The sequence below is a fragment of the Tiliqua scincoides genome, chromosome 1 (genome assembly GCF_035046505.1).
Source record: "Tiliqua scincoides isolate rTilSci1 chromosome 1, rTilSci1.hap2, whole genome shotgun sequence".
NCBI classification, from domain to species: domain Eukaryota; kingdom Metazoa; phylum Chordata; class Lepidosauria; order Squamata; family Scincidae; genus Tiliqua; species Tiliqua scincoides.
Genome location: NC_089821.1, coordinates 20,110,287 through 20,126,667, shown reverse-complemented (window position 1 = coordinate 20,126,667; position 16,381 = coordinate 20,110,287). Strand labels below are relative to the sequence as shown.

The window sequence follows — 16,381 nt, the reverse complement described above, 5'->3', positions numbered from 1 at the left end:
GAAGACAGCAACTGTTACCCTGCTCATGCCCAATCTCATCTGATCTTGGAAGCTAAGCAGGGTCAGGCCCGGTTAGTACTTGGATGGGAGACCACCTGGGAATACTGGGTGCTGTAGGCTTATACCATAGTCTTTCGAGACTGAAGGTTGCCAACCAAAAGTCCACAGGAGTGGGGAGGGGTCTGCCTGTTTTCCTACAGGGTAACTTCTTCATGTCACATTCTTCTTCTTCCTCATGTCACAAGAGTGTTTCTGGGATAATGTGGAGGCCTGGCTGAGACCCAGTTTGGGGTACAGTCTCCAGGAGTACTGAAGACCACCTGCTGGAGCGCTGCTGCTTGGGCTGGGTTGCCAGTCTTTCAGAGGACACTCCCTTGATTTCCCACAGCTGGGTGGAGGTTCTGGGTGTTCACTTTCTCCTATTCTTTTGGTAGTGGCTTAGGGCAAGCACCAAGGAGTCCTCAGGAGCCCCTAGAGATCCAGCCCTTTCTTACCAGCCTTGCCCTTGGCTCTTTCCACTTCTCCTCCTCCCTTTCCAGGTCTGCCCAGCCTACTTCTCCACTACCTGGCTCCTTCCACCCTTTTCCCTCTCTCTCTTGATACAGTATTTCCAGTCCTCTTCCTGTTTCCCTAGTCTTCTCCTCTTCCCCAAATCCCCAAGTCTCCTGCCATTTTGGGTTTCCTTCTGTTTCCCACCTGCTGCTTCTCCTGGCCCCTTTCTTTCAGCCCTCCCATCCCTTGCATTTTGCCGGGGCTGCTTTTAAGAGCTGGTACCAGCCCATCCCTCAAGTACCATCTAACAGCTGTCAAGTGAGGGCGGGCAACAAACAATGATGTCATCAACTGCAGTCCAGCTGGTTGGTAGTACTTCCATTCTGGCTTGGCTGAGCACTACAAAGACCACCAAAGTGTGATGAGGAAGATCAGGAAGACACTGAAAGAGATGTCCCAGGGCTGGTAAAGGAAGTGGTAAATTCTGTGATTGGGATGAGAGTGAAGCACCCAGTTACAGAGGACATCAGCCAACAGGAAGGGTGGACATTTACAGGGATTTGTCATAAAATGAGGCAGAATTTAGGAAATGTGCATTTTCTGAGTAGGTTGGCAAATGTTTTCACTCTGTTTGAAAGGCTGGATTATAAGAAGACACAACAGGGAGTAGAAAACGAGATCAACCCACACAAGAAGAAATTTCAAATTGCCAGTTAGACTCCTGCTGATGCTCAAGAAGCCGCGGCAGTGAGCTGGGATATGGAGCCTAGTTGGTGATACGTGCATCTGTCAGACTCAAACTGAGGCCCACTAGGAAGAAGAAAGCTAGACTCTAAATTGGAAAATTGCCCACAGCCCAGCTAGCTAAGCTCTTTGCACAAGCAAAAGTTCAGATTACAGTAATTAGAAGGAACTAATTGCCTACATTCCTTGTAATATCTCCAGATGGGGTTTTCTTTAACTTCAGTGATTTTCAATTTGGAAACCATGGAGGAGATGCAACGCTTATGAAGATGACATAATAAAAAAATCACTTCTTATAAAACGCAAAACTGAAAGAAAAAATCTTAATTGCATCAATGCAAGAGAGAAATCTGTTTCTTCAGTCCCTGTGAAGTGCTACAAATATCCAAGACAGTAAAACAGATTACAGTCAAATCAGATACTCGCTGAACAGCCACTTACCCGCAGTTGAAAATCCTTGTCTTGAGACAACAATCGGCAGAATTTCTTCAGGTCATCGCTAGGAGAGTTCTACAGTATGCACTTTATAGGGTCAAATGTGTTATGCTATAATTCACATACATATGGCAATATAGTGTACACAGAAGCAGTTGCACAATCCAGTGAGTGAGGGCCCAATCCTACCCAATTTTCCGGTGTTGGTGCAGACGTACCAGTGGATGTGTGCTGCATCCTTTGGTAGGGAGGCAGTCATGGAGGCTCTTGATTCCTTGGGCTGCTGCAGAATCAAATAGCCCCATTGCGGAGCTGCTTGCCTTACCTGGGGGAAGGGGATGCCAGCAGCTGCCCTGTTGCGTGCAGGATGTTGTGGTAGCTCTTTCAGGCAGCTCGGGATTGGGCTGCCTCTTTAGTTAGTGAGTTAGGGCACAATCCTAACCAGGTCTACTCAGAAGTAAGTCCTATTTTGTTCAATAGGGCTTACTCTCAGGACAGTGTGGTTAGGATTGCAGTTGAAGAATTAGCCCAAGTGTTTGAAATGTTCCCTACGGGTGTCTATACACTGGGGGCATCATTGATGGGCAGCCCAATCCTAATGAAATGACCATGCTGCGATGCAGCAGTACTGGAATAGCCTTTACTACATCCAGTGTGGGAAATGAGGCTGCTAGAAGCCTCCCCAAGGGGACATTTGCCCCTTGCCCTGGGGAAAGCCCCAGCAGCTGCTAAGGGCAACTCCAGCCTGCATCAGCAAAATTGCTGGTGCAGGCGTAAGCAGCTTTGTGTCAGTAGATCAGCCCAGGACAGGGGATAGTATCCAATGGGAGCTGCTGCAGCTGACCACACTGCCTTTCTGGGCCTGAACTGGAGGCCAGATTGACTGAGAGGCAAGGTCTACTGGTTGGGAAGACGTGGGCTCCATGAATGGCCAGACCAACTAGGAGGCCAGGTCTATGGGTTGGGTAGATCTGGGCTCTACCTTGGGAAGCCCCGTAGAGCTGGGCTTCAGACCTTTCGGTGTCACCCTAACCCCCCAATAGTATCACCTAATGCTGTCCACACATACCCTTCAGATCCCTAGTGACTCTCCTGTCCACAACTATAACTACTGTATTCCACAACAACAGCTGAAGGTCTCCTAGGTTTTAACGATCCATTTACTCGATTATACAAAGCACAGTCCTGATTTTATTCATGATCTTCCCAAAAGCCACTCACAGTGCTACAGTTGGTCCAGATTTGAGGACAGTTTGCTTTGGACAGCTATGGACATGAAGTCCATATTTTCTGGCATCACCCCATGTTAAACCTTGGACAAATGTTGGGACTTCAGTCCCCATGAAAGGGCTCACGGCCACTCTGCCATGTAATTCCTCCCCCTTTCCTGATGGCACTCCTTTCATTATAATCATTACTGTCATTAATCAACCCCACAATGACCCTAACTTCCCATTTCTGAGGCTATGTCAGGGGCACCATACTGACATTAAATACCAGCTCCAGTTACCATCTGCTAAGAAGTGCTGTCATTCATTGCCAGGTAAACCTGCTAGTGCAAATCCATGGTGCTCAGAGGAGCACAATTCCCCCTGCCCACAACTAATCCTGCTGTCCAATAAGCCAGAGTACACCCCCCCCCCCAAGAGGGCACTAGTGTAGAAGGGCACTTTCTCCTCAAACCTAGAGCCAGCCCTGTTGGCCGGCACGCCCATTAAGCAATATTAGGCCTCTAAGCTTAGTGATTGATATATAGTTGAAACATTTTCCTGCAACTTCATACCTGTCTGCTTGCACTATTGGATGAGGAGGAAGTGGTATGACTATTCTTCTGGAACAAGACTAATGCACAGTCATTTTTTCATACCCTGAAGGAAGCGTTGTCAGTTTCACCTGTGTTATCAAAAGTGAAGTAGTAAAATTAATGAGTCTCTCTCTGTCATACACACATACACAGGCAGAGTGTACCATTAAAAAAAAAACTAGAGAAAGAACTCAAAATAACCTGTAGATTTTTTTTTAAGGGCTATAGAGTACTGCCTATGCCCTCCAGCACTGTAGGGATACAGTGCAGGAAATGCTCAACTTCTGAGAGTTAATGTTATTTTTATATATAAACATTTAAAATGAGTGACATGAGATGGACACGGTACTGGTGAAGAGTGAGGCATCTTGCTGTTTGCCATGATATCATGAGCACTAGCCAATAGTTGCCCACAACATTCATACAACTATATTCCATACTGAACTGAAAATTAGAAAAGCACATTTTTTTTCTACATCTAATTGCACTGACGATTAGTATAGATATTTTTCCAAAGACCAAATGTTGTTGTTGTTGGTGTGCAGACAAAAAAAAATAGCTTTCAAATAGAAGTGAAAACTTTTAGAAAAGCTATCTAGGTTCTGCCCACCAACTGTAAAATTATTGCTGCAAAAGGTGAGGAAAGGCTCTAAAACAGGCTCCTGGCTTGGAGGAATGCTTGCTTGCTCCAAAGTTCAAGTTCTTATCAAAACACAGAGAGCAGCAAATAAGGTCTTACTCTTTCTTTTTTTAACCATAAGAACAGGAGCAACAAATCCTACAAGGCTGAGGTCTGATAAGGGAAAATCTGGGTCCGTAAACAGTTACAGCGGGAGACTGCAAGGAGGAATTCTTTGGGCATCTCAGCCTTCCACTGGTCACTTAAGTATTTTAAATAGAAAAGCATGTTATATTTGTCTTGCAGGGCTTTGTATTATTGGTTGATTGGCAACCTTCAGTCTTGAAAGACTATGGTATAAGCCTACAGCACCCGGTATTCCCAGGCAGTCTCCCATCCAAGTACTAACCAGGCCTGACCCTGCTTAGCTTCCGAGATCAGACAAGATTGGGCATGTGCAGGGTAACAGTTGCTGTCTTGTATTATTGCATGGCAGAGATTTGTCCTGGAAGAAAAACGCAGCAACACAATCCCAAATTGCAGCAGCATTTTCAATTCTTTCACAGACATTTTGATAGCCTTTGAATCACTGCACGTAGTCACCAAAAAACAAAAACAAAAAAAAACTGTAAACTTGAAAAGTTCTGCTTTTCCATGCACGTTGTCTAAGCAGATCTGCAGCTGATCTCGTCAATTGGACTCAAAAGCAGATGCCCAGGATGCACCTTTTCAAGCAACTCCTTGATGAAAAGATAGCAGGTGTGATGCAGGGCAACTGAACACGGCACAGCAAAGAGGAAAATGGTCTTGGAGCACAGCACCACTTACATTGTTTTAAGGTTAGAATTACCACTCTTCAAAATGAGTGACAGCACAAGGATGCTAGCAGAAACATGAATGCCTCCCACCCCGCACCCCAGCACGATCTTCTTAGTCTGGATTGGACCAGGAATCTGCTCCACTCCAAAACAGTCTGTTCCCATTGTGTACTGCACACACAGATTCAACCTCTAGTTCTGCAGGCAATTACTATAGACATTCATGTTGTTGGCAACCTTCAGTCTCAAAAGACTATGGTATCACGCTCTGAATGGTGGTTCTGGAACAGCGTCTAGTGCGGCTGAAAAGGCCGATTTGGGAGTGACAATCCCTGCCGCACTTGGGTCAAGTGCAGTCTGTCCCTGGTCTGTCTCCCTTGTCTCTTTGCCTTAGTCTGTTGGCCAAGTGTCTTTTCAAACTGGGAGAGGCCATGCTGCACAGCCTGCCTCCAAGCGGGACGCGCAGAGGCCAAGTTTCTCATCTGTTGAGGTCCATTCCTAAGGCCTTCAGATCCTTCTTGCAGATGTCCTTGTATCGCTGCTGTGGTCTACTTGTAGGGCGCTTTCCCTGCATGAGTTCTCCATAGAGGAGGTCCTTTGGGATCCGGCCATCGTCCATTCGCATGACATGACCAAGCCAACGCAGTGTATACATGCTAGGGACAAGGTTTCATTTTTTTTTTTAAAGGCTTGTAATTCAAAATGGTTGTGATCACTAACTCACTGTATAGATTATGTATTTTACACATGCAGAAAATTCCCACTCACTATCAATGGAAAGTGAATAGGGAATTTGCATGCTCCTTCTGTGCCACTGAAACCCCAAATAGGCTACTCAGGGTCACTTTAAACTACAGCTGACCTGTTGGTATCCATTAGAAGAGGGGTCTCCAAACCCCGGCCTGGGGGCCAGATGAGGCCCACAGCACGCCTCTTTCCAGCCCACAGCCAACCTCTTGTCCCCTGAAAGCCTCTGGCCCACTCAACTGAACATGACCAGAACTGTGCTCTGACTGTCTGGAGGGCGTTCTGAGGGCCAGAGAGGTTGAATGAATGAGTCCATCTAAGTTCCATCTCTATATTTATTTGAATTTTATATTTAAATTTTTTTTCTGGCCCTCCACACCACGCCAGATATTTGATGTGGCCCTCTGGCCAAAAGGTTTGGAAACACCTGCATTAGAAAAAGGTATTGTGTCTTTTCTGTTGATACTGTAAGAAGGGAGGAGGAAGCTGGTACCTCACTACTAAACATATTTTACTTGGGAGTCCCATTTGTCTCTTATGGTCACGAAAGCGAACTTTAGGATTTTACAAACATTTCTTTTTTTTTAAGATGCAACATGTACACACAGAATGTGGTGGGAACGAGATAGTAGAAGGCTGAGCTGAAATAAGAAACCAGACCACCACTTCAGACTATAAATTGAGAAAACCCAACACTTCCCCATCTAATCTCCCTGGAAATAGAAATCTAGTTCCTCAGGGATAAACGTGTTTTGCCTTTTTTGCCTGCCTATGCTAGTTTTCTATCTCCAGATCATTTTTAATGCAAGAGAATATGCACACATAAAGAATCCCCCACTTCCAGTCTGAAAGTGGTGCACTTCATTCCATCGTCTAAATCTGCAGTTGGTACAGAACAGGTCCCCGAGACAAGGATTATTATGCAAGCCACAGGGGAGGGCCCTTGCTGAACATATCTCTTCTTATTTGAAGTGTCTTGAAACTCGTAATGTTGCTACATTTACTAACCAGAGACTTATCATTTATAGAGAGACTCTTGGTTTTGTTACGCTTGCAAATAAATCCACAACTGCAAGAGAGCTCTGTGTACCACATAGTTTTGAAATGCTATATCCAATTAGAAGAAATGACTTCTAATTGGTACTCTTTAGCATATCTGCTGTTAGCATGCAGTGGTACATTTATGTGGAAGATGTGTGCCTTGCATACAAACCAGGCAAAACAGACTGACATTTTAAAATTCTGTTAACTCTCAGAGGTTGCAATCCTATTCATGGTTACCTAGGAGTAAGCCCTATTGACTATAATGGGGCTTACTTCTGAGTAAACATACATAGGCTCAGACTCAAATTTTGAGATCAGGTCAATTTGTAGTTATACAAACCACAAAACAGATGTAAGTAGATAAGTGAAATTTATCAAGTGCACCAAATGCTCTTGTGTTGCAGTGTATCTTATAGTGTAGATTTTGAATGACAAATGCATCAGTAAGACTTCTTATATAAATGCAGTCAGTTTGCATACCAGAAATCATTAACAGAACAAAATATTCTGTCTGGCTAATAGTTGAACTGTGTAATCATTAAAATATTTGGATTCAAGCTTCTTAAATAACCTGTGTAAGTAACCAAGAAGGGAGAATCTTTGTGCCACAGAATATTGGGTTATATACAATAGAGCAGGGGTGCCCAAAGCCTGGCCCAGGGGCCACTTGCAGCCCTCGAAGACTCCCAATCTGGTCCATGGGGAGCCCCCAGTCTCCAATGAGACTTTGGCGCTCCAGAGACTTTCTGGAGCCCGGCCTGGCCCAACACAACTGCTCTCAGCATGAGGACAAATGTTTGACCTCTGGCATAAGCTGTGGGATGAGGGCTCCCTCCACTGCTTGCTGTTTCATGTCTGTGATGCAGCAGTGGCAGCAAAGGAAAGGCCAGCCTTGCTTTGTGCAAGGCCTTTTATAGCCCTTGTGCTATTGCAAGACCTTCTTTCATTCATATAAGTTCAATGTCTAATATATTCATTTATGTAAATTTATTCAAATTTTAAATGTAAATTCATTATTCCCCCCCAGGCCCCCAACACATTGTCAGAGAGATGATGTGGCCCTCCTGCCAAAAAGTTTGGACACCCCTGCACTAGAGCAGTGGTTCTAACTTCTTAGGAGTTTTACTTCCGGGGTCTTTGCAGGGGAGGGAGTGAGGGTAGTGATGTGATCCCCAGATCACGTTGCAAACAGGTGCTTTTACTTACTGGTGATGCTGCAAGAGGTGCAAGGAGCCATCCGCAGTGCTCCCCGATGTTTAGAACATTGAAAAAAGCCGGTGCAAAGTACTTTCTACTTGCAAATGCAGAGGAAGTGCTTTGTGCCCTATTTTTTTTCAATGTTCTAAGCAACTGGGAGCCCTGCAAAGGGCTGCGCAGGACTCCCCTCAACCTCCTGCAACCACCTGTCAGTAAAAACACCTTCCTTTTACCCGTTAGCAACCTGATCCTAGAGATCGCATCACTGCTCTTACCCTCTTCCCCTTAAAGAGACGGGGAACGCTTTACACGATCTGGTGGGTCGCGACCACCAGTTTGAGAACCACTGCCCTAGAGACTAGTAAATGATCTACATCAAAAACTAGACAAGGGGAGTGTTCCCCATTGGACCTCTCAGTGGCTTTCAACACAATCAACTGTAGTGACTTCTGTGGTCATTTGGCCAGACTGGGGCAAGGGGGACTGCTTTGCTGAGGATGCAGTCCTTTCTGGCAAATAGATTCCAAAGTGGCACTGGGGAACTTCTATTCTTCACCCTATGATGTGACACAGGGTTCCATTCTTCTCTCCCCCACATTATTAAATATCTACGTGAAACCGCTAGGAGACAGCAGCAAGAAGTTTGTAGGTGGCTGTCAGTAATATGCAAATGACACCCAGTTCTACCTCTCTGAATGCTGGGGAAGTAGGGAGACCGAATAAGGGTGGACAAGCTGAAATTAAGTCTAGACAAAACAGAGGTTCTTTCAGATTGGAGACGTGCAATGCAAGTATTGGACCAGAATCCACTTCTGAACAGAGTTGCACTCTTGCTTCAAGAATAGATCCACAGTTTGAGGGTCCTCCTGGCCAGTTCAGAAGGTTCAGAAGCTGGTTCAGAACACTGAACCAATAATTCCAGAAGCCTATGCAGATGTATTTAAGATCAGCAACTCAAAATTTTTCACGAGCAGCTCAACGTACACAAGCTTCCAATGGCTGATCCCACTTAAAAGTCATTCTAAAGTCACCACTCAACGCAATTAACTAAAGAGCATTTATTTTGTTCTCCACTAAGTCGTACTGTCTCCAAGTAACAACAACATTGAAACTGCCCAGGCTGGGATACATACAGTGAGTGTAGTAAAACAGATATGAACAATCCTGGGTGGTTTGAACAAGAATTAAACTGTTATCTAAGCAGAGAAAAATATCAAACTAAATAACTGCCAAAGGCATTTCCTTTCTTCCTTGGAAAATTCTGATTGAACAGCTCCCTTGCATGTCTAATAGACTCAGTGCCAGAGATAGACTAACAAAAATGAACAGGAGGACTACAAAACAGAACTTTCACTACAGCACACTGTACACATCTGTTGTCCAAACCCTCCCTCAAAGCCCCCTTATCTATCGTGTCTCATTATTTGCTTGCTTGCTGAGCTTGTCTGCGGAGAAGGACATAGATCTTCTCCTTTATCCAGTCTTTGTTGTAGGGCTGGTATGTCTGGGTATCAGCACGATAACTGGGGGAGAAAGAATAGATTGATTAATATTTTTTTGTCCTTTTATTATGTATTCCTTCAAAAATGTTTCACAAAACCAATAAGACCCAACATCTTGGTATGGAAAGAGCACAACATTTAAAAACACTGTCTTACACCTCAGTGAGAAGATGCTGGAACTTTGTGGGCTAATACAAAGCATTAATTTCAATACAGGTTTCTCTACTGTCTGGCAATGCAAATTATTCAACAGCTGCTGCCCGCCGCACCCCCCTCCCCCCCAAGATTACAGCAGCACCTACCCAAATGCCCAGTTTGCTGAATGAGGATCTTTCGGGATAATGCAATACTGTATATATGAAGCTAAGACAAGGTGAACAGATCAAATGTTGCAATGGATTGTGAAGTCTGTTCTGGAATGCATCAAACTGAAATAAAAGGTCATTATGGGGTCTTATATTCCAAGTTAAAGAAACGGACAATTCTGAGATTCTGGATAATGTCCAGAGTCAGTGAGTTCTGAAATTAAAAGACTACATTGGTGGATTTCTATAGAAAAATGGGGATGTATCAATCAATAGTATTACTATACTTGTATTGCAGACAAAAAAAATTTAAAGTCCAATTCTCTTTCCACTACACCAACTTGAAATGTTGCTAGTGATTCTTTCATAAGCAGTTTTGGACAAACCATACAAGTAATTTTGAAATTTCTGGATGAAACATTAGCCTTCTAATGTTATCTTCAAAACAATACATTTGTTATAACATTTATATTCCTCTTAATTATTTTGTCTCCATAGTACACAACTAAACTCTTGGAGAAATAAAGGACATTGACAAAAAAAAAAACCTGCAGACTCATACATTAAAATTTAAACGTATTTCAAAATGTAATTCTGCATAAGATATTAATTTTAAGGTATGCTAATACGAAAGAAAAAGGATGTCAGATGAAACAAGGCATTTCTTGTTTCTTTCTACTCTTTCTTTACCACTTTTCAATCAAACTCAGAGAGTTGCATAATAGAGTAGCATAACTGATCTTCTCTCAGTCGCATCCAGGAGGTGTTCTGAGAAGTGGGAAGGCCATGAACAGCCTCCCTGAGCCTCAGAAAGCCTGCTGGATGTGTCTGGAAGGCACTTCTAGTTTTTCGTCAAATGGAAGTGCCTTTCAGAAGGCCTGCCAGAGCCTTCTAACAGGTACTTCCGGTTTTCAGGCCCTGCAGATTCCTTTTTCTGCAGAAACTGGTATCCAGAGGGGGTCCAGGAACAGACCCCATGCAGATCCCATGGGCCAACAGCATATATTGCTTCTGAAGCCACACAACATAGTACTAGCAACAAAGTTTAACCAAGAATTAAACTTGGTCTACATTGAAAGGTTGTAATAGAAAGCATAAAAGCAGAAAGCCAGTAACACTCTTTAAATCCCTTGCTGTTCTGAACCCAGCCATATCCAACAGTGAATTTCTGTACAATTAATTTACTCTCAAGAGGCTTGGAGGGAAGAGGCAGTGCCAGAACCACTAAAGGCAAACAGCCATAAAACACAAAATACAGTATGTGTAAAGTATGCCCCCTAGTGGCCTGCTAAAATTCAACTCTCCATTTTAATATCATGTTACATTCTAAAAAACTTACAGAAGAGATCTGTATTTACACCTGCTAACAGCACAGGCAGAGCTGCTTCTCAGACCTACTGTTCTTGTGTGCAGCACACATAAATAGGCACAGATGAGTGTATGTGTTTTATATAAAATAAACTATTGAGTACTTACACAAGGCAACTGAGGTCAGCCAAATCATCAATGAAATCAAATAACTGGCTAATGTCATATGTGATTGATGGGCTGTTAGGATTCATTCTCTTCAGGTGTTCTTCATACATTTTACAGACCCCTGGGAAGAACAAACAATGTTCAGCATTTACATTAGAAATGTGCAGGGCCTCGTCTTGCCACAGTGTTAAGATGTCAAGAATCACATGTACAGGAAAATAAGAATAGAAGTAGGCTACTGCTACAAGATTAGGTGGAAAGATGACCAATTCAGCTCCTTTGCTAATTAACCTATAACAAAGGTAGCATAAAAGTGTCATTACAATTCATATAACATGCAAAACAAAGACTAAAGTGGAGAATAAATTTTAGGTTCTTTTTCAAGTTCTCTTGGTTTATAAGAACAACAGGTCCTCAACTGCAAGTATTTAATGAATCTGTACATTAATCCAGTAAGTCATGGGCTTACATTCCCTTCTCATGGGGGGGGGGGGTAGTATCTCCCTTAAGGTATATCATGTTTGACAAAAACTTTTTTTTTTTACATCGGAGACAGATTAGATGCACCTGCCCAAAAACCTTTAGTGGGCTGAAATCCCCCTCCCCATTAATGAACTGGTCCAAACTAAGAAACTTTTGGAAAAAATATATCCAAGGGGAAACATGCCATTAGCATGCACTTAAAGTCAACCTATCTGAAGCATCACAATGTACAGCAGTGCTACTTACCTTCCATGCACTCATTCACAGATTCATAATCAGCATAGGTTCTGCCTTCTGGCCGTTTGGTAGGTTGAACAAGCAAAATTGTATGAGACTAGGCAAAAACAAAACTGATTCAGACTTCTAGAAATTCTTAAGCAATGCACATCAAGTTGTTTCCAAACACGCTATTAAAAAGTGACAATCACTGTATAAAAAAAAATCTGATGCAGCAGGGTTATTTTTTGTTATTTAATTCAGATCTTGCACATCAGAAAGAAGTTTGATCAAGGGAACTTTCCCATTCCCTTCTCCCCTCAGGAGCCCACAGAAAAAACTTCAAGAAGAGGTTTCCATGAATTGGGTGCAGAGAAGACAACTACACTAAACAGCTAAAATCCAGGCTGAGCTGATCACCTTTGGCAAGTCCCTCTTCCTCACCCATACCAACCTTCGACATCCCACCCCAATCCATTGTTCCAGCCCCCCAAAGCAGTTTTTTAGGGGGCTGACAAGTTCCATTGTGAAGCTTCTTTCTGCTTGTGGAAGATTTGGATAGTACTCAGTGTGTTCAGTAACCGGAAGCGTCCTGATATAGGAACAAAGGATTTGAAAGCTTTTACTTGTATGGGAACACCTGGAATGCTTAGAAAATGGAATAAGGCATGCCTATATAAAGAAATACATCTGATATCTGATATCATAAGACTATAAGACTTATCTGATATCATAAGACTATAAGAAATGGTGCAGGTAGGCCAGAGAACTCGCAGGGGGTGTCAAACTTGTTTCATACAGAGAGCCAAAGTTAGCATTCATGCTGTCTGATGAGGGTCGGGAGTGGCATCATTAAGCAAATGATGGCCAGAAATAAGCACTTTGTTTACACACAGAAACTCATTAGCTGAAAATGACAGAAGAGAAAATGTGCAAATCTTGTCCCTATTTTATAGACAAGAGTACATTGCCTCAGGTCCCCAATTGTAATCTGAAATGGTACAGCTCAGACACACGTTGACTACCTTAGCAAGTGCCACTACGTTAAGTGCTCTGTTTAATCAGAGGGAAAGGTGGGATATAAACCATTTAAATAAATAAACAAAAACAAACGCCAATGAGTGGTAGGCCTCAAGCTGGTGCATCAAAAGAGCAAATTATGTGACTCAGTGTTTCGATTAATAGTTTTTCTCAGAGCAAAGAGCCTTTTGTGCTCTGTCGGATATACTAGCTAAAACAACTTATTCTTCACAGTATGTGTCCAGGTTATCTGAGGAACTGCTTTCTCCCAGCCTGCCCTCTTACGGAGCTCTCCTTCAAAGGCCGCCTTTATCCCAAGTTAGAGGGATGACAGCACAGGGATGAGCTTCTCTGTAATGGTACCACAACTATGGAATTTCTGTCTGGAAAAACTCAGAACATTCTCCTCCCTCATGGTCCTTTGGCAAGAGCTAAAAACATTTTTGTTCCACCTTGTGTTTGCGTGACGTATCATCTTTTGTCACCTGTGCCTCTATAGCAGTGCTTTGGTTATAAATAGTTGCTCTCCTCCAATTGGTTGTTGTCCTTATGATTTTATTTATTGTTTTGTACAGGTTGAGTATCCCTCATCCAGGCTGTGTTGAACAGGAAGGTGCCTGAATTTCATAGTAACTGCATAAATATGAGAAACGCTTTCTCTCGCTCTTTTCACTATGACCCATAAGGGTGTCTGTTGGACTCTGACATTTTTCAACAATGTCAGTACAGGTACATATCACAGAGCAGGGAACAGAACTTATAGCCTGTACCTGCACTGGATGTGGGAATGAGCACAAGACCTTCTACTGTTCATACTACAGAAAACAAGTCTTAGAAAAAAATGTCTGTATTTCAGAATAGTCTAGATAAGTAGTAATCTACATATATACTATATACTTTTAGTTCTTGAATTGTAAGCTGCCTTAAGCATTTACTCCAGTATAAGAAAGGAAGGATATAAATATTTTAAATAAATAAATCCTGATAACCATTTGCTACTTCCAAGCACCACCTTGCAGCTAACATATCTTCTAGGTTTTTACATCGCATTTACGGGGGTGGACAGGGTAGCAAAGAGGGGTAACCAAAAAGCTCTGCAATTGGCTGTTCCAAGCCAGCACTTGAAAACAGGACATAAGAACATAAGAAGCACCCCGCTGGAACAGGACAAAGCCCGTCCAGCTTCCTGCATCTCACAGTGGCCCACCAGATGCCTCAAGAAGCAAACAAGACCACAAGAGACTTGCATTCTGGTGCCCTCCCTTGCACTTGGCATTCTGAGGTAGCCTCCCTCTAAAATTAAGAGGTTGCACATATCCATCATGGCTTGTAATCTGTAATGGACTTTTCCTCCAGAAATTTGTCCAATCCCCTTTTTAAAGGCATCCAGACCAGACACCATCACCACATCCCATGGCAATGAGTTCCACAAACCAATCACACCTAACTCTCCTGACACTCCATTTTAGTGGATATCACCTGGTGCTGAAGTTGTGTGAAAGGGAAAAGAACATCCCTCTATCCATTCTCTCCCAGTAGCATAGCTAAGGTGGTGCAGGGGGTAGCAGTTGCATCGGGCATCAAGCTCTGGGGGGGGGCAACAAGCTGAGCTTGACACTAGTGACCAAAATTATGAAAATCTTGGTATGTTTGAATAATACCATCATGTTATTGACCTAACCCTGCTAATTGGGTAAGAGGCACTTTTTCAAGTGGGTGCTCCTTTTTTTAGCAGGGGGGGAGTAACTGGCCCACCTCACCCCAGCAGTGTCTGTTCTAGTGGCTGTCTGCTGGTATTCTTTTGCATCTTTTTAGATTGTGAGCCCTTTTGGGACAAGGAACCATTTAGTTATTTGATTTTTCTCTGTAAACTGCTTTGTGAACTTTTAGTTGAAAAGGGGTATATAAATACTGTTAATAATAATAATAATAAATGTAATTGGAAAGGTAATTTCATGCAGAATCCAATGAAATAAACCACATTAGAATATCTCTATTTTGTCAAATATTATGGCCTATTAACCAGAAAATGAAAACACAACTGCCTTTATGGAACAAAAAGTGAATTTTCTTAACTCAAAACTGACCTATGAAGCTAATTGTTCTGAGTGCCAATGAGATGTTATTATGATACAGCATGGAACCAATAACTTCTTATTTACTTAATTAAATTTAATTTACTTGTGGAGGAGGAGCTACAAAATTTTCTTTGACCCCAGGTAGCAGATAGATGCCTTAGCAATGCCACTGACTGGGGGGAGGCAGCAGAGCAAGTGGGTGTTGAGCTGCTGGGGGGAGGAGGTGAATTCCTCCCAATTTTCACTTTTTAAAAAGCCCAGGTGTAATGTCACAGGCGTGATGGCAACATTTTGAGCTTGGCACCAGGCTACAAGATCATTACCTACACCACTGCTCTCTCCATCCCAAGGTATGTAGGCCAGGTGCCATCACCACATCCTGTGGCAAGGAGTTCCACTGACTAGTGACACAATGGGTAAAGAAACATTTTCTTTTGCCTGTCCAAATCTCCCAGCACTCGATTTTAGTGGATTTCTTTTTAAAAGCATCTATGCCCTCAGGTGCCACCATCATGTCCTGTGGCAAGGAGTTCCACAGGCAAATGGCATGCTGGGTAAAGAAACATTCTCTTTTGTCTGTCCTAACTCTCTCAACACTCAATTTGAGTGGATGTGGTGCTATGTGAAAGGGACACACAACCCTGGTTTCGGGAAAAGAGCACCCCTCAGCCTCCCTGGGGATAAGTCCAGTCTGCTCTTTGAGCACCTGGTGGTGGGTGAGGGGAATGGGGAGGGGCTCTGTCTAGGGAAGGGAATGGGGAGCGTCTTTGTTGGTAGGGGGGGTTTTCAGTGGGAAAGGGGGAGCTTTGTCCATGGGGGGGCTTTCTCAGTGGTGAGAAGACTGGGGAGGGGCTTAGTTGGTGGGGGAGTGGACTGGGGAGGGGCTTTGTCGGTGGGGGAGGAGCTTTGTCAGCAGGGATCCGGGAGTGGGGTGGACCTTTGTGGGGCGGGGCATTTTGTGGGAGAAGGGAGAGAGGAGGGGCTTTGTTGGTGGGGGAGGGGCATAGAGAGGGGTTTGAGGGTGGGGAAGGGAAATGGGGAGAGGGGCTTCATCGGTGGGGAAGAGAAGTGGGGAAGGAGCTCTGTCGGTGGGGGAGGGGGGCTTATAGGCTCCTTCGGAGCGGGGGGTTTCCACACGAGGCACCGACCCTCCCGCCCGGCGTGGCTCGCTCAGGCCCAGGGACAGGCTGAGCGCGCCCCGTTCTCCCCGCCGAGCCCTGCCGCCCTCGCACTCGCCCGGCCCCCCAGACGGCGGCCTCACCATGGCCCTCGTTGTCCTCAGTCCGGGGCGCGAAGCACAAACTCCAACGACTCTCGGCCCACAGTGCACCGCGGCGACCGGAAACGCCGCCAGCCGGCGGGCCACCTCCTTCGCCTCTCCACCATAGAGCGCCTCACTGG

At 44.1% G+C, this 16,381-nt stretch overlaps 1 protein-coding gene and 1 pseudogene across 1 annotated transcript; one reads left to right on the top strand and one right to left on the bottom strand.

The window, feature by feature from the left end:
* LOC136638313 (5S ribosomal RNA) lies at positions 1–120 on the top strand (annotated as a pseudogene).
* Positions 121–8,943: 8,823 nt separating this feature from the next.
* Positions 8,944–16,369, bottom strand: ERH (ERH mRNA splicing and mitosis factor). Its single transcript, XM_066635604.1, has 4 exons — positions 16,242–16,369; positions 11,913–12,000; positions 11,184–11,304; positions 8,944–9,423 (listed from the first exon to the last, which is right to left on the bottom strand). Exons 1-4 carry the CDS (start codon positions 16,242–16,244, stop codon positions 9,321–9,323), a joined length of 315 nt encoding a protein of 104 aa, XP_066491701.1. The 5' UTR covers positions 16,245–16,369; the 3' UTR covers positions 8,944–9,320.
* Positions 16,370–16,381: the final 12 nt, after the last annotated feature.

What these genes read in the sequence shown, in the direction of transcription:
- ERH (XM_066635604.1), bottom strand. An exon ending in TGTGAATGAGTGCATGGAAG is followed by an intron (nt 11,305 to 11,912) that starts GTAAGTAGCACT and finishes TGTTCTTCCCAG; the next exon opens with GGGTCTGTAAAATGTATGAA. An exon ending in GCTGACCTCAGTTGCCTTGT is followed by an intron (nt 9,424 to 11,183) that starts GTAAGTACTCAA and finishes TTTCTCCCCCAG; the next exon opens with TTATCGTGCTGATACCCAGA.